Source organism: Vidua macroura, chromosome Z, assembly GCF_024509145.1.
Source record: "Vidua macroura isolate BioBank_ID:100142 chromosome Z, ASM2450914v1, whole genome shotgun sequence".
Taxonomy (NCBI): Eukaryota; Metazoa; Chordata; class Aves; order Passeriformes; family Viduidae; genus Vidua; species Vidua macroura.
The window spans coordinates 31,176,072-31,194,819 of NC_071611.1; the positions used below are offsets into that span (position 1 = coordinate 31,176,072).

General features: G+C 36.9%; 1 protein-coding gene across 2 annotated transcripts in view; it reads right to left on the reverse strand.

The window, feature by feature from the left end:
* Positions 1-376: 376 nt before the first annotated feature.
* Positions 377-18,748, reverse strand: part of NDUFAF2 (NADH:ubiquinone oxidoreductase complex assembly factor 2) — a 69,606-nt gene continuing 51,234 nt past the window's right edge. For both annotated transcript variants that reach the window (XM_054002964.1, XM_054002963.1), the window contains exons 3-4: positions 14,717-14,757; positions 377-1,470 (exon numbers count right to left, since the gene is read on the reverse strand). In XM_054002964.1, coding sequence (XP_053858939.1) covers positions 1,213-1,470; positions 14,717-14,757 — 299 coding nt within the window. In that variant the 3' untranslated portion in view covers positions 377-1,212. The remainder of the gene's footprint in view (positions 1,471-14,716; positions 14,758-18,748) is intronic.

Below are 18,748 nucleotides of genomic sequence, written 5' to 3' on the forward strand. Positions count from 1 at the left end.
ACAGAGTTGTGCATTCTAGCAGCTACTCTTTGGTCAGGTTTAAAAATAAAACCTTAAAATAATACCATTGTTCAAATGAAGAGACCTACAGAGCTGGCTGACACCAAGGGGGATCAGAAGTGGGGAGTCTAACTGAAATTACTTTTAAGTAAATGTGAAGTTGATCCCCTTTCAATTTTGTTGGTGAAAGCAAGCATTACTAGATTATGATATCTGGGGATTTTATAATATGTGAGATTAAATCTCCATGTTTTGTATGCAGTGTTGTCAAATATGTATGTGTTCGACCTTTGATACCTACATAGCTTGAAACACAGGGAGGAAAACTGATGAGGGATACACTCCGTAAATAAATTTGATACTTTTTGAAAAAAAATTGTGTGGTCTTTATTTTTATTTGAAGTTCTCAAGCATCATCTCTAAGCAAATAATCTGCACATTTTATGTATCTAAATTATGGCCAAAATGATCTAATCATCTAGGGAAGTCCATGGATACACCAAGAATAAAAACTAATATTTTTTTAAAATATTCATGACAGTCCCTTGTCCGAGACCTAGTGTTATTTTCCAGCAGCTTTATCAAGTACTTCTATCTTCTATTATAGCAGTTATATGTATTTTAACTGATTTTACCCTGTGCAAATTGCTGTCTGCAAATCAAACATTCAAATATGTTGACTATTTTAAAATCAAACATTCAAATATGTTGACTGTTTTAAAATCAAACATTCAAATTTGTTGACTGTTTTAAGTTACACGACCATCTCTACGATAAATACACAGTGCGTAATCAGTGCAGTCTAGTAGTGATTCCTGTTAATGAAATCAACTTTTCCGTCTGCTTGCCAGCAGAAAGCATGCTGGCACTGCCAAGGGATTTATTCCAAAAAGACATCTTGGCCAAGGCTTTAGAAAATGTAAGTGTATAGACAACAATTCTTACATTAGGAACAGTTTTAAAACTAAATTAGACTTCAAGGAGAAAAGTAATTTAGACTTTAAGAAAATTTAGATAGTCTTTTAACTATGAATTCTTTTTCACTAAACCCAAACACTTTACATACTTTGTCATGATCAAGCCTATTTGAATAGTTCTGCAAAAATAACTGAAACTGCTTTAATACGGCTTTATTGTACACTAGTATATAACAGCTATGCATGTTGTCTGTTAAAATATTAATCCATTAAGAGTATCTGTCCATTAAATTGCTTATTTATTTTGACTACTATCACTGCCTGGTGGCATCCAGGCACCTGGCTGGAAGATATTTGCAGTGCTTGTGGGGTCTTGTGAGGGCTCCTTCTTTCCATAGTAAGGGGCAGACGCGTGGCCTTTAACCTGAGTATGACTTGGTTCAGCAACAAGTCCTTCCTCATACTCTTTGGCCTGAAGCAGCTTATCCTTTTCAGATACATCCTTGACTTTCTGCTTCATTTCTTCTCTATAATTTTCATTCCTAAGAATTTCCTAAAAACACAGTAGAAAGATAATTAAGTCAGAAGCAAATGCAATATACAGTGTTGCAAAAAACCGTTTTAAACAGTAATTTCTTAATTTTATAACCCACATTTGCAGGTATTAAAGTAAAATAAGATGTGGCAAAATTGTTTGGTTTTTCACAACTGCAAATTCAACCCTAACTGTATGTATTGTGGTGTCCACTTTACTATTCTATTGGAGCAAAAAGAAGAAATTAAGAAATTAAATACATCAATGAATGTGAAAATACATTAACAATAAGGCTACTTTTTGCATTGTTTCCTGTGTAGGAATTAGCTACAGTAGCTAATTATCATTTGCATCAGTTCCTGTAATTCACTATGCCTGTGGTGTTAGGTACCTGTGCTTCAGGGCACAGTTTTGGGAGAAACACATGTGCAACCTTTGGGGTCTTGCTAGTGCAAGACTACAAAATAAATAACTAAAATCACAAAATCATGGATTGGTCAGCTTGGAAGATAGTGCAGTGGGTCATTTGGTCCAACTTCATTCTACCTCCATGCTCCAGCAGGGTCATCCCAGAGCACATGGCACAGGATTGTGTTCAGATGGTGCTTGATTATTTCCGGTGAGGGAGACTTCTCAACCTCTCTGGTCAATTTGTTCCAGTGCTCGGTCACTCGCACAATAAAGAAATTCTTCCTCACATTCAGGTGGAACTTCCTGGGCATTGGTGTCTGTCCATTGCTTCTTGTCCTTTTGCTTGGCACCACCAAGCAGAGCCTGACTCCATACTCTTGATACCCTCCTGTCAGATACTCATAGACATTCATCACATCCCCTCTCAGTCATCTCTCCTCAGCTTTTCCTTGTAGGAGGGATGCTCCAGTCCCCTAATCAACTCCACTGCCCTCTACTAGATGTGCTCCAGCAGCTCCATGTCTCTGTTGTCCTAAGGAGCCCACAACTGGACACAGCACTCCAGGTGAGGCCTCACCAGGGCTCAGTAGAGGGGCAGGACCACCTCCCTCCACCTGCTGGCAATGCTCTTCCTAATGCCCCCCAGGATAGCACTGGCCTTCTTGGCCACCAGGACACGCTGCTGGCTTATGGACAGCTTGTTGTCTACCAGGACCCCCAGAGCTGCCTCCCTGCAGGTCAGCCCAGCCTGTGCTGGTGCCTGGGGTTGTTCTTCCCCATGTGCAGGACCCTGCATTTGCCTTTGCTGAATTTCAGAAGGTTCCTCTCTGCCCATGGCTCCAGCCTGTTGAGGTCCTCTGAAGGGCTGCACGGCCCTCTGGGGTATCAGCCATTGCTCCCAGCTCTGCATCCTCAGCAAACTTGCTCAGGAGGCATCTGTCCCTTCTCCCAAGTCACTGGTAAGTTAAACAGTCCTGGGCCCCGTGCTGAACCCTGGGTAACAGCACCAGTGACAGGCCTCCAGCCAGACCCTGGACCAGTGATTGATTACATCCAGCTAGATCCTGGGCCAGTGATTACAAGCCTCTGGATTCTGCCATTCAGCCAGTTCTCAATCCACCTCACTGTCCACTCATCCAGTCCACACCTCTTGAGTTTTACTACAATGATGCTGTGAGAGACCATGTCAAAAGCCTTGCTGAAGTGAAGGTTCCACTGCTCTCCCCTCCTCCATCCAGGTAGTTGTTTAATCATAAAAGTCAATCAGGTTGGTCAAGCATGACTTATCTGCAGTGAATCCGTGCTGACTATTCATGCTGACTTTCCAGTCATCCATGTGGATAGAGATGGCCTCCAGAATTAAGAAAAAGGCTGAATTCTTTTCTCCAGATTAGAAGTATACAGAGTTAAGGAGAAACTATAGCAGTACACTCCTCTGTGAACAAGAGACCATGATATTATTTTAGGAATTTAGGTGTTAAAATACATGTGGTACTGACAAGAGTTTAAATAGCAACTATGAACACCTAAGCATGCTTAAAAGGCAGTAATTAAAGAAAACCTTATGTAGGTTTTGCTGACCATGACTGAATGCCAGATGCCCACCAGAGCTTGTCACTCCCCTCCACAGCTGGACAGAGGAGAGAAAATATAATAAAGAGTTCACAAACTAAGGACTATGAGAGATCACGCACCAAATACCATCACAAGCAAAACAGACTCAATCCTATCACAGGATGATGAAGTAAAATTAAATCATAAAATCACCTTCCCCCTACCCTTCCCTCCTTCCCAGCTTTGTCTCATCCCTGTAGCAAGTGCAGAGACACAGGGAAGTTATGGGAGTTATGGTCAGTTGATCATATGTTCCTGCCATTGCTCATGGAGAGGAGTTCTTCCCCTGTACCACCACAGGATCCCACCCATAGGAGACAGTTCGTCAACTTCTCCAACACAAGTCCATCTCATGAGCAACAGTCCTCCCCAGACTGCTGCAATATAGGTCCCTTCCATGGGGTGCAGTACTTCAGGCACAGCCTGCTCCAGCGTAGATCTCCCATAGGGTCACAAGTCCTACCAGGAAACCTGCTCCACTGTGGGCTCCTCTCTCCATGGGTGGGTAGGTCCCTATCAGGACCCTGCTCCAGCACAGGCCTCCCACACGTTCATAGCCTCCTCTCAGGCATTCACCTGCTCTAGCCTGGGTCTTCCCCATGGGCTGCAGGTGGATCTCTGCATCCTCCTGGATGTCCATGGGCTGCAGGGCCACAGCTGCAGGGCCATGGTCTCACCCTGGACTGCAGGGGAACCTCAGCTCTGGTGCCTGGAGCACCTCCTGTACCTTCTTCTCCCCTAACCTGGGTGTCTGCAGGGCTGTTCCTCTCACATATTCTCACCCTGCACTTCTGTGAGCACAAAACTTCTGCAAAACTTTTTTAAGTCTCCTTAAATATATCATCAGAGAGGCATTACCACCATTTCTGATGGGCCCAGCCTTGACCAGAGGCACATCCATCCTGGTACTGGCTGGGACTGTCTCTGCCAGAATTGGAGGAAACTTCTGGCAGCTTCTCACAGAAGCCACCCTTGTAGCTGCCCTGCTACCAAAACCTGGCCATACAAACCAAATACACCTTATCTTAGAGGTACCATGGAAAGTAACCCCTTTTCTTAGTTCTTAGTTGCCTCTGTACTTAAATTCACAGATACACAGAGCAGAGGCAGAACCCTTTGCATACAAATGGAAATTGAATGGAAATACGCAAGTAATACACAAATGACTTTGCAAACTGAAGAGGGGTGAAAATTCTCACATGCTCCAATAGAAATATTGCCAAGCATTACAAGATCAAATTTTCAACTGTCAGTATAGCAAAACTTCTTTGTGGCATCTCCCAATTCTACCCTTGTTTACCACATGCCTATGTAAATCCACCACAACGTTATTGATTTCAAGGGGATTACTCCTATGGTGCTTGTATTAAATAACTATTAAGAAACAAGTAAAGCAATCACCTTTGTGATAACTGAAAACTGCATCATTGTCTCTGGTAAAACAATGGGAAGTGATTTATTGAAATACAAACATAATCTACTTACTGCGAACAGCTATTAATTTAAAATCTCTTCAAGTGATTACTTCAACATAAAGTTATCTTAATCAGGTAAGAGCAGCTGTAACTAAACACCAAGTACTCCAAGTCCATTTTAAATGTTGATATACAATTGTTCTCTGGTTTTCAGACTCAAATAAGGCTCTTTTAATCAGCTTTCTGTGGACAAAGTATAATTGTGATAGAGTAAAATGAAAAAGTGGATCTTAAAAAAAATCCAAAACAGCATGAGAAATTATTCTTATTAGCAATTGCAAAAAAACACCAAACTGAAGTGACTTATTGAGAATTTTCTATAAAATTTACCAGGATAAAATTTTTCTACTACAAAATGCACACATTCATTTTTGGCATTAAACTCATGCCACAAACACATGAGTTACCACACACTGAAATCACTGGGTTCCTGTGCTCAAATTAAAGAAAATATTAATTGGAAATATTGGGTCAATTGGCATGTTAGAAAAACTGGGTCAAATACATTCTTACTTTGAGACTCCACTGATAAGCAATCCTTTACTGTCTGATTTGCTATAAAAAGTAACTAAGGGCTAAAAGTTAGTTTGTTTGTGGGTTTTTTTCTTTGTTTGTTTAAGTTACATTGTCAGGTTCAGAACACTTATATTCTCTCCTTCTTCAAGATGAATCACAGTGTTTTATAAGATGGCTATCTTTACTATAAACTGCCCCCTAATAAGCTTTCTGATAAAATATAAGTACATTAACATGTAATGTGCTCTGACCATTAAGGGAAGTACAAAATCTTTCCATCCAACCCAGAGAACACATTATCTATCAGATAGCTGCAGTTTTTAAAGGATTAGCTTGTTCTTCCAACACTCACTTTTTGTACAAATAAATTATATAAGTTGTTTGAACCAGCATTTCTGAGGAAATACATGGCATCAGAAATGTCCTTCAACATTTTTACTGAAAGAAAACTCTAAAAACTGGGGCTATGCTGCAAAACTAAAAAACAAAAAAAGCTTTAAGATATCCAGCCATATTTTAAAGCAGCTGAAATCCCTGTGTGCAGATGTTCACTTTAAAACGTATCAGCTCCCAGTATACAGAATAGGATACGTGTGATATGCCATGAGCTACGTCCAAATACATGTTCTGCAGCTTATTTTTAAGTGTAAAGTAAAACAAGACATTTTATCACTGCAGGTTGTCCAGCTTTGGTGATTATTTTATGTTGTATGAGGTTTTTAACACCTCTGACTTTGGAGCTGTGTGTCTTTCTTCCTTAGGAAGGCAGAGTTTAAGAAAGTGATGTCTAAGGTTTTCTTGAAGAACATTATTATTAAGGAAATACCAAAGTAGCCCTTTGTGGAGTTTGAGGCAGCTGTTTTTCATCCACAAAACTGCTGACTTCTGCATAATCTGACATCTTAGTATTGGTAACAGCTGCATGATCAAAGAATGAAAGATGGCCTGCTCCTAGGAGCAACACAGCTCTAGACATGTTGCTGTCTTCCAAGGGTATTTCTGCAAACAGCATCTGGCTGTATTTCCTGCCACCAGCATGAAATTTTCACTTCTGTTACAAACTATGTATTTTTCGAAGCTCTCAGTTAACTCCAGCAACTGAGCTGTATCACAAAGTATCCTCTGTGGTGTGGAAACTGTATTCACCTCCACTCCACAAAAGGAAAAAAATCTAGACAAAGGATTTTAGACGCCTACCTTTCTGTACTGGAAGAGCTGCCTTGTAGGGTAAATATCGGCAATGCAGTGTTCTTTTGCTCTTAAATACTCCCATATTGTCACTTCTTTCCCCTTCCTGAAAAAATGAGTAGCCTTACAGAATGAATAAAATGAGTTCCTCTTGGAAGGAAGATGTCATGAATACAAAAGAGGGTTCTCTAGACACACTCATTCCTTCAAGTGGAGTCTGGCTCAGTAACCAGTCTTTGCTGAACACTTCTTGATATTCTTCTCCACAGACAGATAGTGGTACTGAACCCTTTCTATCCTGCAGCACCAGCTGAACCTCACACCCTGAGGAATCAGCCCTCCCCTCTCTGTGTGCCCCTTGGCCCTCCAGCCAGCCATAGTCACACCAGCACCTGCGTCCCACAAAACATTTTCAAACTCCTGAGCACAAAGTCATGAACAGAGCTCTAAGGATGCAGGCAAATGCAGATATGCAGTACCAATGTATAGTTTCTAAGGGGCAGGGTTTAAGGATTATTTTAACAGATTGACACTTTCCAGAAGGTTTTCTGAACAGCTAACCCTTTAATTACAAGGTTTTTATTTATTATTAATTTTGAAAAAAATGTCACCTTTCTTTTTCAGATGGGTTTGTATTTTGATTAAATTAGAAATAAATAGCTTCTCTATGTTGTCTTAGAAACTATTTCAACTTCCCAAGTTACCATAAGTTGAAACACTCATGATTTCTCTTGATTTGCATCTTGTTAGCTAGTTACTGTTTGATGCCAGAACTGAGAAACAGTGGACAGATTTTTTGAACTGTAGATGGTGCAATTCATAGAATACTCACATTTTGTGTCTAGTATGAATATTTTATGTTTAATAATGAATTAACTTGAACTTAGAACTCTGCCTGTTAAAAATTCATACCTGTAGGTTGACAAAAATGTAAAAAACAACAAATGGAATGAAAAAATTGTTTCGGCAGTTAAAAACAATTAATATAAGACAATTTAACATGTCAGAATTTTTTTTCATTATCAAATTAACTGAAACTTGGGCAAAATGCTAGAAGTTAAGCTGAATCACCATTTTTTAGAATATCACCAAATGATTAAACTAAACTCCGTTTTCCAGTTTGACAAGTTAAATAGGCAAGATGAGATAATTGGCTATTATATCATATTTTAAGAGTAGGAGGCAGAGAGAGGACCTCATCTTTGGGAAGCATTGAATGTTCTGATCCAGGGCAGATCTTGATAACTCAGCAACTGAACATGAGCCCAGCACTATCAGATTGGGAATGAGAAATAATGTGGTAAATGAAAAGCTGTCGCTCCATGGCAAAAACAGAGGAGTAGTTTGAAATAGAAAGGCTTATCTGGATTAGCTAAAATAGTTATTTAAATCAAACACTGACTCAAGTGACTGCTAATTTTGTAAAGAACCCACACTAAATAACCTTGGTCCATCAACAAACAACATTAATGAAATCAATTTAAGATTTGCTTTATGCAGGTTCAGTTCTTGAGCAAATCTCTGATCAGTTACAATATTTAGTTTTACATGCAGTGCTAATACCACATTTACTACCATGCTAAATCAGTTAAATATTAATTATAACTCACAGTAATTTTTGTTTAAATTTAATCTACAGACAAGCAGTGCTTAGTATTACTGAAGTACTACAGTGCTAGATATGAACTACAGAATCTCTGGCATGAACTGACATAATTTCTAGGGCACCACAGTATAGCACATGTGTTTGGTAAGAACATGTAGCAAAAGGCAAAAGGAAGACACACCAGACTGTAAAGCACATCACCAACACATGGAGACAGTAGGGGACTGTGCCTTTATTTTTACAGTTCTGCCAAGATATTTGTCCACAACTACACATATATTCAAGATTACCGATGAGACTTTGTAGAAGCAGCAAAAAACACAAACCAGCCTGGCACCACTGCACTCTGCCCTGAATAAAGGGCAACGCATAGCCCTGATCCCCACAGAGCAAACAAGGAACTGTAGCTGTGACTCTGTCACCGTTTGGCCCTTGCTTTCCCTAGTCTACATATGATGTAATTTGTACCAGCCCTTTCCTGGTACGCTTCCCTTTGCTCTGCATCCCTGCTCAGCTGTGCTGTCAGTGAATCAGGACACAGAACCAGTGCTCCAGGCACTCCTTCCCACATGGATAGGAGCAGAAGAGCAGCAGAAGCTCTTTCCTCTGCTGCCTTGGAATCTGAAATGGGCAATCTAGAAGCAAAGGGACAAATTGTGCCCCAACACTCCCCTCTGGAGGTTGGGCAAGCAGCTATATTTCAAACTTGAAGAGAAAGCAAAAATAAACAAGAGGAAAAAATCCAAAATATGATGGCTTCTGCAAATGCTCAATTTATTTTTTTCATTGACTATGGCTACTCCCTTCTATTTAAGGGCTTCATAACTCAGTTCTTTATATTGTCAAAATTTATTGCCCTTTTGCACCAAATTATAATCCTCTTTGGAATCATGCATAATTTACCATGCAAAATGCTATTTAGTGCAACCTAAGTTATTGAATATGGCCCAAATCCTGGTTGTGATTCTGGACAACAATGGTGGGAAATATTTTGCTCAGAGACATGTTTATCCATGGCCTTTTAAAATATGTTTTTCCTTGAACCTGTTAATCATATTACAGCTTTTGGTGGCTTCAGACATAAATTACTCATGTGCTAAGCCCTAATCTCTATGTAAGAATGTAGAATCGCCGTATCAGTGTTCTCATTTTACAACTTCTCAGCTGAAGCGTCTGAAAGCAGACAGAGGCAGAACTATAAGATGCAATACCAACAGTGTCAAACAAAGCATTTTTCTAAACTGCATTCAATTCTCCTTAAAGGAATGTAAATTCTGTGTAAACTAATCTACATGAATGAACCTCCTTTTGATCATACCATCTCTCAAATAAGTAACACTTATGATCAAACAAGTGGGAAGAGTGGATATACACTGTGGGAACATTTAATTTCAATGTAATTATTTGGGGGTTGAGAGGAAGAAACCTTATGCTTATTACAACTTACTGAAGTATCTTTTTTCCTCACTTGACAAGGAGCTTGCCAAAACAGATTATTATGGATACCCTAGAAATAGTTTGAAAGAATAGAGGCATCATCACAGAAGTTTTTTTTTAGCTTTTCACCTTCTATCCAACTGTGCAATTCAGAACTCACTGAATTTTGTTACTGTGTAACAAGTACATACTGCATGAGAAAAGCAGCCATTTACTGTGGTTTTCAATTTCAAACTATTTTCAGGATCTTGATGGTAATTAAAGGAACATGCAATTCTACTTTACTTCCCATGAAATATTATTATAACACACATATACAGAGCAACAGAGAGGTTTCAGTTCAAACTGAGATTTGCAGTTGTGCAGCCCAGTGTGTGCTACAGAGGAAGCAGCTTCTATATCAACAGGGAAGTGCTATCTAGTACAAAGACCTGTGTACACAAATATGTGTTACTATGGGTTCACATCTACCACTTTAAGGATACCATGTTGGTGAGTTCAGAGATAAACCACATTTCCCTCCATACCAGTTTCTCTCAGCATTGCCATAATTGCAAGTTTCCTCATTAGTTTTCTGACATCCCAAGGAAGTCGGTAACTTTATTTCTGTCTCCATTCTACAGACATAGTCTTAAATAATGCCAAGTTTCTCAGATACAGTTGAACCTAAGGACATTGTCTGAAGCAGTGGGTAGCTAAAAGATCTGTTATGGGAGAAAATAAGGATTAGATTTCTAAATATATTTGGGTATCTTGTGTTACAGATGGCAGAATTCTTTAAAAGCCTCTACAAATCCGATGCCCTCTAAAATAAGAAAAAAAAAATCAAATAGAAGTTAGGCACAGAAAGGCCTGAAGAGAGGTTGCCTCCTTGTCTTCATGAGCATCTTTTCTTTCCTTTCTAAACAAGATGTGAAAAATCCAAAATAGAAAGATGCCAGGTTTACACTTCTGTATCCTGAAGGAAAACTGAGGGGTAGGGGCATATGCAAGACAGCACATTTACATTTACCTTGGAAATTTTTGGATGAGCTATACAGAAGGTGGACTATGGCTCAAAGAATGGAAGAGAATAGCATCTCAAAGAAATAATTTCCATGGATGGAACATCCTTTCTATAAAACAACTGCTATATCTCAAGACAACTTTTCTTATTAAATTCTGACAACACTAAAGCTTAGCAGGTGGAATAATACACATGTAAAGTGATAAATTACTAAATCTGCTTCCACAAAATAGCATTTGATTAAAATTATTTTAATATTAGTAGCCTTTAAAACATTTTCATTAATTTAAAACTGTAATGTCCTTAGACAGTGACATATTTCCTACTTGCCAATACACTTGCTACATACACCTAATTTCCTATATACATAATAAAGAAATGTATCAAGAGCCACACAGGAATAAAGGTAATGATTTTCCTAGGCCAACCATATATGATCATACTCAATACACATATAAAGGGACAGATGACAAGATGCTACAGTACTGCAAAAATATTTGTATTCAAGCTCAGATTCTCACTGTTATTAAGGAGTATATGTACTGTACACATGCTCAGGTAGGGCAAAGGCGTGATCCAGAATTCTATATCAAGATAGATTCCCTGATTACCATAGGAACAGAGTATGTTTGAGCAGAATATAAGAAACAATGTGATCTGCACTAATTTGTCAAGTTATCACTCATCATAACTGAGCTGAGACTTGGCATATTTCAAGCTGGAAAAAAATCAACTGTTAACCAGTATCCCAGAAAATTATTTTAAAACCCAAGGCTTCCAACATTATCATTCCTTATGTAACTGGCCAGGTTAGAAATAACCAAGGTGATGAGCAGCATTCATGAGTTATGTTGAGCCAGATACAGAAGGCCAAGTGACTTCCTTCAAAAATGGGGAAAAAGGGATGGGCACACAAGGAGGAATGAAACCATTAGGGATGTGGTACATTTAACACTGCACAAGCTGACTTGGAGTATTCTTCCATTAAGAAAAAAAACAAATCAGGAAAGAGAAACTAAAGAGAGAGGTAAAGCAACTTCTTCTGAGCAAAAGTGAAAGCTTTATAATGGAAACAAGCAAACAAACAAAAAAAAAACAGTTAGGTGTTTGTGGAAGAAAGAATGGCTTGAATACAAAATATGATCAAGTCTCAAGAAAATCATCAACAGACTTAATTTGATGTCACGACCCAATTATTCTGACCACTATGAGGGAGGAACAAGTCACATTTGTTCTCACTTAAATGACTGACATGTCCTGATGATTATGAATGACATTTTGTTAGCCTACAGTATTTACAAAAGAATTGGTTCCCAACATGTGATCACTGTGATCAGTAAGATCCAACTGCTTTGTGAAGCTGTATCTCTGCAGTATTTTCAATTAAAAATTCATCATGAAAACTGGTAACCTGAGTAGTTGGGCAAACTTTATCATCACTAGCCAAGATATAATAAAAGACAAGATAGAGAAATATAAAAAAACCCATATATAAGATTCAAAAGGGAGATGGTAGGCTAACAGAAGTAGAACAGAAAATGTAATAAAGTTTAACATATGTCATTTGATATTAGAAAGAAAAAAAAAAAATGAAGGGCAAAGGACAGGAAAGAGAGGAAAACCATTCAAAAATATTTTTACAGACTGCAAAGGTAGAGACATGGGCACAGCTCCAGAAACTTACGCTTTGGGAACTTTAGGGCTGTTACAATAAGATGCTGACAGCAAAATGTCATTAAAGCAAAACTGTAAAATTTGTGGGCTTTACATCCTTTCTCAGAAATAGTCTGGTCTCATGAGAAATACACAAAAGAACATAGAGATTTGTTATACAGGGTTTCAACATGGAATATGCCACAAATATTCCCTTCTTTCATAGCTGTCAAACAGTAGTTTACCATACCACCTTTACTGTCAAAAGGGGAATATAATATGGAATAGCAGCCAGTAAAGTTTATGTAGCTAAAACACTAAAGCAAATCAGCCCTACAAATAGGGACCAAACAATATGCTATATGTGCTTCATTACTATAATTATATTGAGATGCAAGGGTTTGTGCCAGTTTCAAATTAGGAGAAAAGTAGATCATATATAGCACCCCTCACTATTCTCCGTAATAGAGAAAAAAACTAGGCTTTACTATAATATATTAAAAATATGACTGGCGTACTCTTTTCAAAATATTAGGAAAAATTTTTAACATACATATATTGGAACTACTTTTTCTTTCACAGGAAAAAACTATTTAGAGATTACTTGAAAAATGAACTATTTTCAAATTCCTAGTTTATAATTTCTGCTCTGTGATACGGTCAATGCAAAGCCCTGCAGGTGAACTACCTAGCTGCTAAATTATGTCTCAGATCTATTACCCTGCAAAACTAAAACTATAAGAAGTCCTGTAACTCTGAATGCACCAGTAGTCAGCAATCTTTCACTCTCCATAAATTGCTTTTTGTGGAAGGTAAAATATTTAGAACACTATTGTTCCACAGTTCTCTCACCTGGCTCACAGAAATGATAGAACAAAAGACACAACACCTCCCATCTTCAAGTATCACATTAAGTGGTAATTTCAACAATAAAAGTTGTTTGCATACAGTTGATATAAGCCAGAAGAAATTAAATTGAAGTCAGTAGAAACTTAGATGGAGTAACTGTTGTAGTATCAGTTCCATGGCTCTACATAAATAACTAGACTGGGGAGGAAAGGGAAAATATTTAAAAAATAAAAAACCAAACCCACATCTACTACTTCCTTAAATAGGTCTAAGGAAAAATTTAACTTAAACTTCTTTCATTCATGTAAGTTATTATAGTTACTATATAATAATAATTATATATATATATATATATATATATATATATATATATATATATATATATATATAAAAAATAGAAGTTATAATAGATGTATTATATTCTGTATTCTATATAATATAGAACATATAATATATAATATATCATATATAACATATCATATATAACATTATATATAAAATAATATATATTATATATAATATTATATATATCATATATCATATATCATATATCATATAATAGATGTTGTAATATATATATTATATAATAGAAGTTATAATATATATATTATAGTTCTTTCATTCATGGAAGTATTATAGTCCTTACTGTCTCTATAGCCTCAGTGGCAAGTGTGAAAGAGGGGCAGAGAGAATTAGTTGAAAAGCTGTATGTTGTGTAGGAGCTTGTTTCAATTACAAACTTCCCCAGGTCATCTCAACACACAGGTAGTCAGGACAACTTTTCACGGCCCAGGATGTTCCAGAAGATCTCAGTGACTAAATGGCTGGATATGCCAACATATCTTCAGGGATCTGAACCTGACACAGGTACTCCTGATGCAAGTCATGTGTCTGCCTCCTTGGGTGTAATTTTGAATCTTGTGCAGCAAACTATGTCTTCTCTCTCATTCCTAGCTGGTGCTTAGCAACTTATAATAGAAATGCTGGGCAAGTCATGTATGTGTATGCAAACTCATCAGCATGAAAGACACTGTGGGACATTTCTCTGCTTTCTCTTATGGAAAAAGACATAGCTGCAACTCCCTGTAGCATTAGCACTGCAAAATGCTAGCACAATTGGTTTTCCTGTTTTGATGAATCCACTGACAGCTGGGTTTGAAACCCACATTTTAGTATCAACTACCATGAAAAAACCTTACATTAATTAAAAGCTGTAGCAAAAATTTAAGATTTTTTTAATTGAAGAGACTCTTCAATTGTTATGATCATCTTAAAGAACCTATGTATATCATCTTAAAAGAATTCATAGAGAATGACTAAAGAATAATGGAGTTTATTTTACTTTTCCAGGTGTTAGATATCTAGTCAGTGTGTATTTTCATCAATTAGGCAAGGAACATACTAAATTGTCCTCCACAAGTGCCAGATTACTGCACAGATAAGTTCACTATAAATTAATTATGGTAGTTTCATTTCAACAGTTGAAAATTTAAAGACATTTCATCTCACCTCAATGGTGGGTGGATCGTCTCTCTTTTTTCTTATCCATGCTGAAAAAAAAAAATCAAATGGATTATTTTAAAGAGCAAAAATGGTATTAAAACTCAAAATTATTATTAATTTGTAACAGAAAACAAGTACTTATGAAAAAAATTACAAGAGAATTCACCACAACCTGGCAAACCTGTCATTTCCCAAAATGTAGGCAACAAGATGTTATTTCCTGTTTCAATACTCAGTCTTCAGAGAAGGGAGGGGTGGGGGATGCTGTCACCTCTGTGTGGAGACCTTGGGCATGGTTTACATACCACCTTGGCTGTGAAAACAGGGCTTAAAAAGCAGGGCTTATGTCACAGGCTTATTGTTGAGCTTGCAATAGAGAGTTGAGGTACACCCTGAGAAAATTACAAGCTGAGTGATGGAAAGTAAACAGCCTTAGACCACTCTGGTGAAAAAGGATTCCTGTAAATGCTTCAGACATTATTAAAACTGAAAACTTTTTTATGCTGCTACCAGATAGAATTCCTTTACGGATATGAAAGGTACAGCCCCAGACCTGACTGAGGGACTGCAGAGCCTGGACTGAACACATCATGTGGCTCTGTGGGATTACTCACTGCCAGGAGGGGTGGGTACTATGACTGGGGAAGGATCCCTCCATCTCAGTTAATTCATGCTGGAAAAGACAGCAGAGGAATGGAGGAACAAAAGCAGTGGCGATGACAGCTGTCCTGTGGCTCAGTTTTTCTGAATGAGATCCACAGACATTTGCCCACTCCCATCACTAACACTGCTGTTAGCTGGGACTGCCAGGAGGCAACAATCCAGATACCACATTGCAGACACTGACAGGTCTCACTTTGTAGTCAATGAATTGATAGAGAGAGCTCCAACTATTACAGACATTATTTAGAGGAATCACCTGACACCACTTTTTAGAAATACCACTACAGTAGCATTTTTTCATGCCTTCTTAATCTACACAATTTATAGGTTCTTGATTGGACAGAAGAAATTTGCCTTTTCTACCCATATTTTTCAAATTAATTACCAGCAGAATTCAAGTAGCCGGTAAGGAACAGAATGGCAAACATAAGGAAAGCCACTTCCAAGTGTTGAGATGCAGCAAAATTTTATTTCATATGTTTGTTTGAGTAATTAAGATTTTTGTTACTATGCTTGAAAATTAGAGCAAAAATAACATGTTGCTATAACCCCCTCAAATTCCTGGCCTCACCTGTTGGCATCTATAAAGTTACAGAAATGCTTTAAATAGTAAATATTCTATATTTTAATTTTCTAATACCATCTGTGCTGTATTTTGAGGGGAACCAGGGAATGATTTAGATAAGCCTAAGACACTAAAACCTGCACAGAGTCATAACATCATCTCACTTCTGAAAATGCAATTACATAGAAGATGAAACACCAACATCATGGCTTCAGCAACTGGTTTTAGGGAGAATAGCTTTCAATTAACATATGAACAAAGGGACACAAAATGGTAGATCATCTTGGAATTTAGCCAGGATGGCAGGGCCAATAGCCTTGGTTAATGGTAAAGTTTAATGGTAAAATACCTGTAAAGATATGAAGCAAGGTAATACTTCTGGTTCTTGTCTATCAGATGCCCAAATTCTGAAGATATGTACTTTTAAATGTCTTTCTCAAACTACTTTTCTTAAAAACAGTCCCTGTCATCTCTTCTCAGCATTCCTAACAATAGGAATAGATCTAAATCTATTGTCATTGTGGAGAAGTGACAGAGCTATGAAGCATCAACATCACCCCTTCTGTAAGTTTTATGTCAGTGGAAAGAAAAACAGCCCAATAATGTAACTCAAAATACAACTAAGTGACTTTCTATTAAATCTATAGAAGAACTATAGAACTTTTTGCATGTACCTGTAGCACTTAAAATCATTCAGATTTGACAAGGATTTCAAACTGCAAAATCTGGCAAGATGAGAGATTAAACTGTCACTTCTCAGCTGGCAGCTTTGCATATGCTCTGTAATAAACCAACCATGCTATTAAAGAAAATCTTATCACATAAGCATTTCCTCCTGAAGGAAGTTACCTTTGTCCATACTTAGCAACAGTTTCAGATTACTGAAATACTTGGCAACAACATTCAGCAAAAAGCAAAAAGTAGTAGAGATTTCACATATAGCAGTGTGTATACTAGACACTAATCAATAAAAGATACAGCTGGAGAAAAAAAGGGAAAAATAATAGTTCAAAATGTGTCATAAAAAGTAAAGCTTTAAACTATAAAAATTTAACAGATTACTTGCAACAAAGTATCATCTATCTTGCCATGCCTTGCTTCTGACCAGTGGAAGGACAGTACCACTGTTTTCAATCCCACAGCTCTCAATAGGTAAAAATTGATTTACTTTATTTGAAATTGCAGTATTTTCTTAAAACACCAGCTGCATTTTAATTTCAGATGATTATAATAACTGATCCCTAAAGAAAAAAAATTGAAATAAAAATTAAGCTGCAGTTATAAAGTACTCCTGAAATATAAATATTACAATAGATTTTCTTTCAAGAGTACCTGTGACTTTCAGTTGTTCTTTGACTAATGATTTTCAGATGAATGGAATACTTCTAGTAAATTATTTTATCATTTAATTATCTACCTCATTTAAAAAGCTGCAAACAAAACAGTGAGGGGTAACACAATCACATATGTCCTGTGAACAGAGGCTGTGAAGTAAGGACCAGTCCACAATACATTTTCATTCATTAACTGAACTCAGTACCAACACTCAAAAGCAAAGAAACAAACTTTAATGTAGGAAGATTTTTTGTATCAAACGTTCTGTAATAGAACTGTATGCACACCGTTTTAACACTGTGCTCTTTTTCTTTCTAGTTATAACAACACTTGAATACTTTGTTTTATTGGAGCTATTAACCTTCCTGTTTTCTAATAAATGTCAGGAGTACAAATCTTTTACAGCTTAACGGTACATAAAACTTGTTGGCACAAATATTGATACTATTTTCTGAATTACTACAAGTAAACTAATTTTAATATCTCTCATGAACTGCATAAGAAAGTCATTATTTAATCAAAGATTTCTTCACTGTCATGTAGCTGAGGGAGGAATACAGTATTTTATAAAATCTTTTTATATCCATAAGATTTTGTTACATTTAACATTATCATATTCCTCTGTGCAAATCCATTTCTTAAATATTCTTCATAAAGTTCAAGATGAAAAAAGCAAAGAAAACATCATCTGATGTCAGTATATTTTAGCACACTGCAGTTTAGCACCCAATGGTTTTATCAGTCTTTCAAAAGAAATGCATTTTACTAATAATTCACCTGATGACTCCTTAATCTTTGGGGGTAAGAATGGGAGGATTCTAATATATTTAATTCTCACCAGTTTTTATGTGGTTCTCTTTAAGACAGGAAGATTTTTAAAAGCCCTTCAAATCTTTGACTTTTAAGTTATCAATAAAATTGTGAGTACCCAACACACGATTCATAAAAAGCACCAACACCTCATAACTCAGGTGTAAGAAAAATTCATGGTAGAAAGGAAGAATGAAGGTGTACAAAAATATAACCAATTTCCTACTGTGTTAGAACTATGTTTAACAAAATTCAAGTAAATATGTTGAATTTTATATATTTTGCATTCTCTTTGGAAAATATATCTATGTATACAGTTGAGTAAAGAAAAAGCTCTTGTACCTTTATGATCTGCATTACACCTTTGGTGAATGCATTTTTAAATTACTCAACAGCTTTACACCATAGTCAAATATTTGTTGATGGAAACAAGGTAGGTAGGTGCTTTATTACATTTTATTTGAACAACATATACACACACATATATACATATACTTAATTAAAAGTTGACAGTTATAGCTGGGAAACATATTTATATTACATTCCCATTCCCCAAGATAACAAAACAGAATGCCTTCACCATTGTCAGCCAAGATGTTTTAAACCTGGCAGAGAAGGTAACATGAAAGTACTGACTGCAACCAGAATATCTTCCCTTCCCCCCA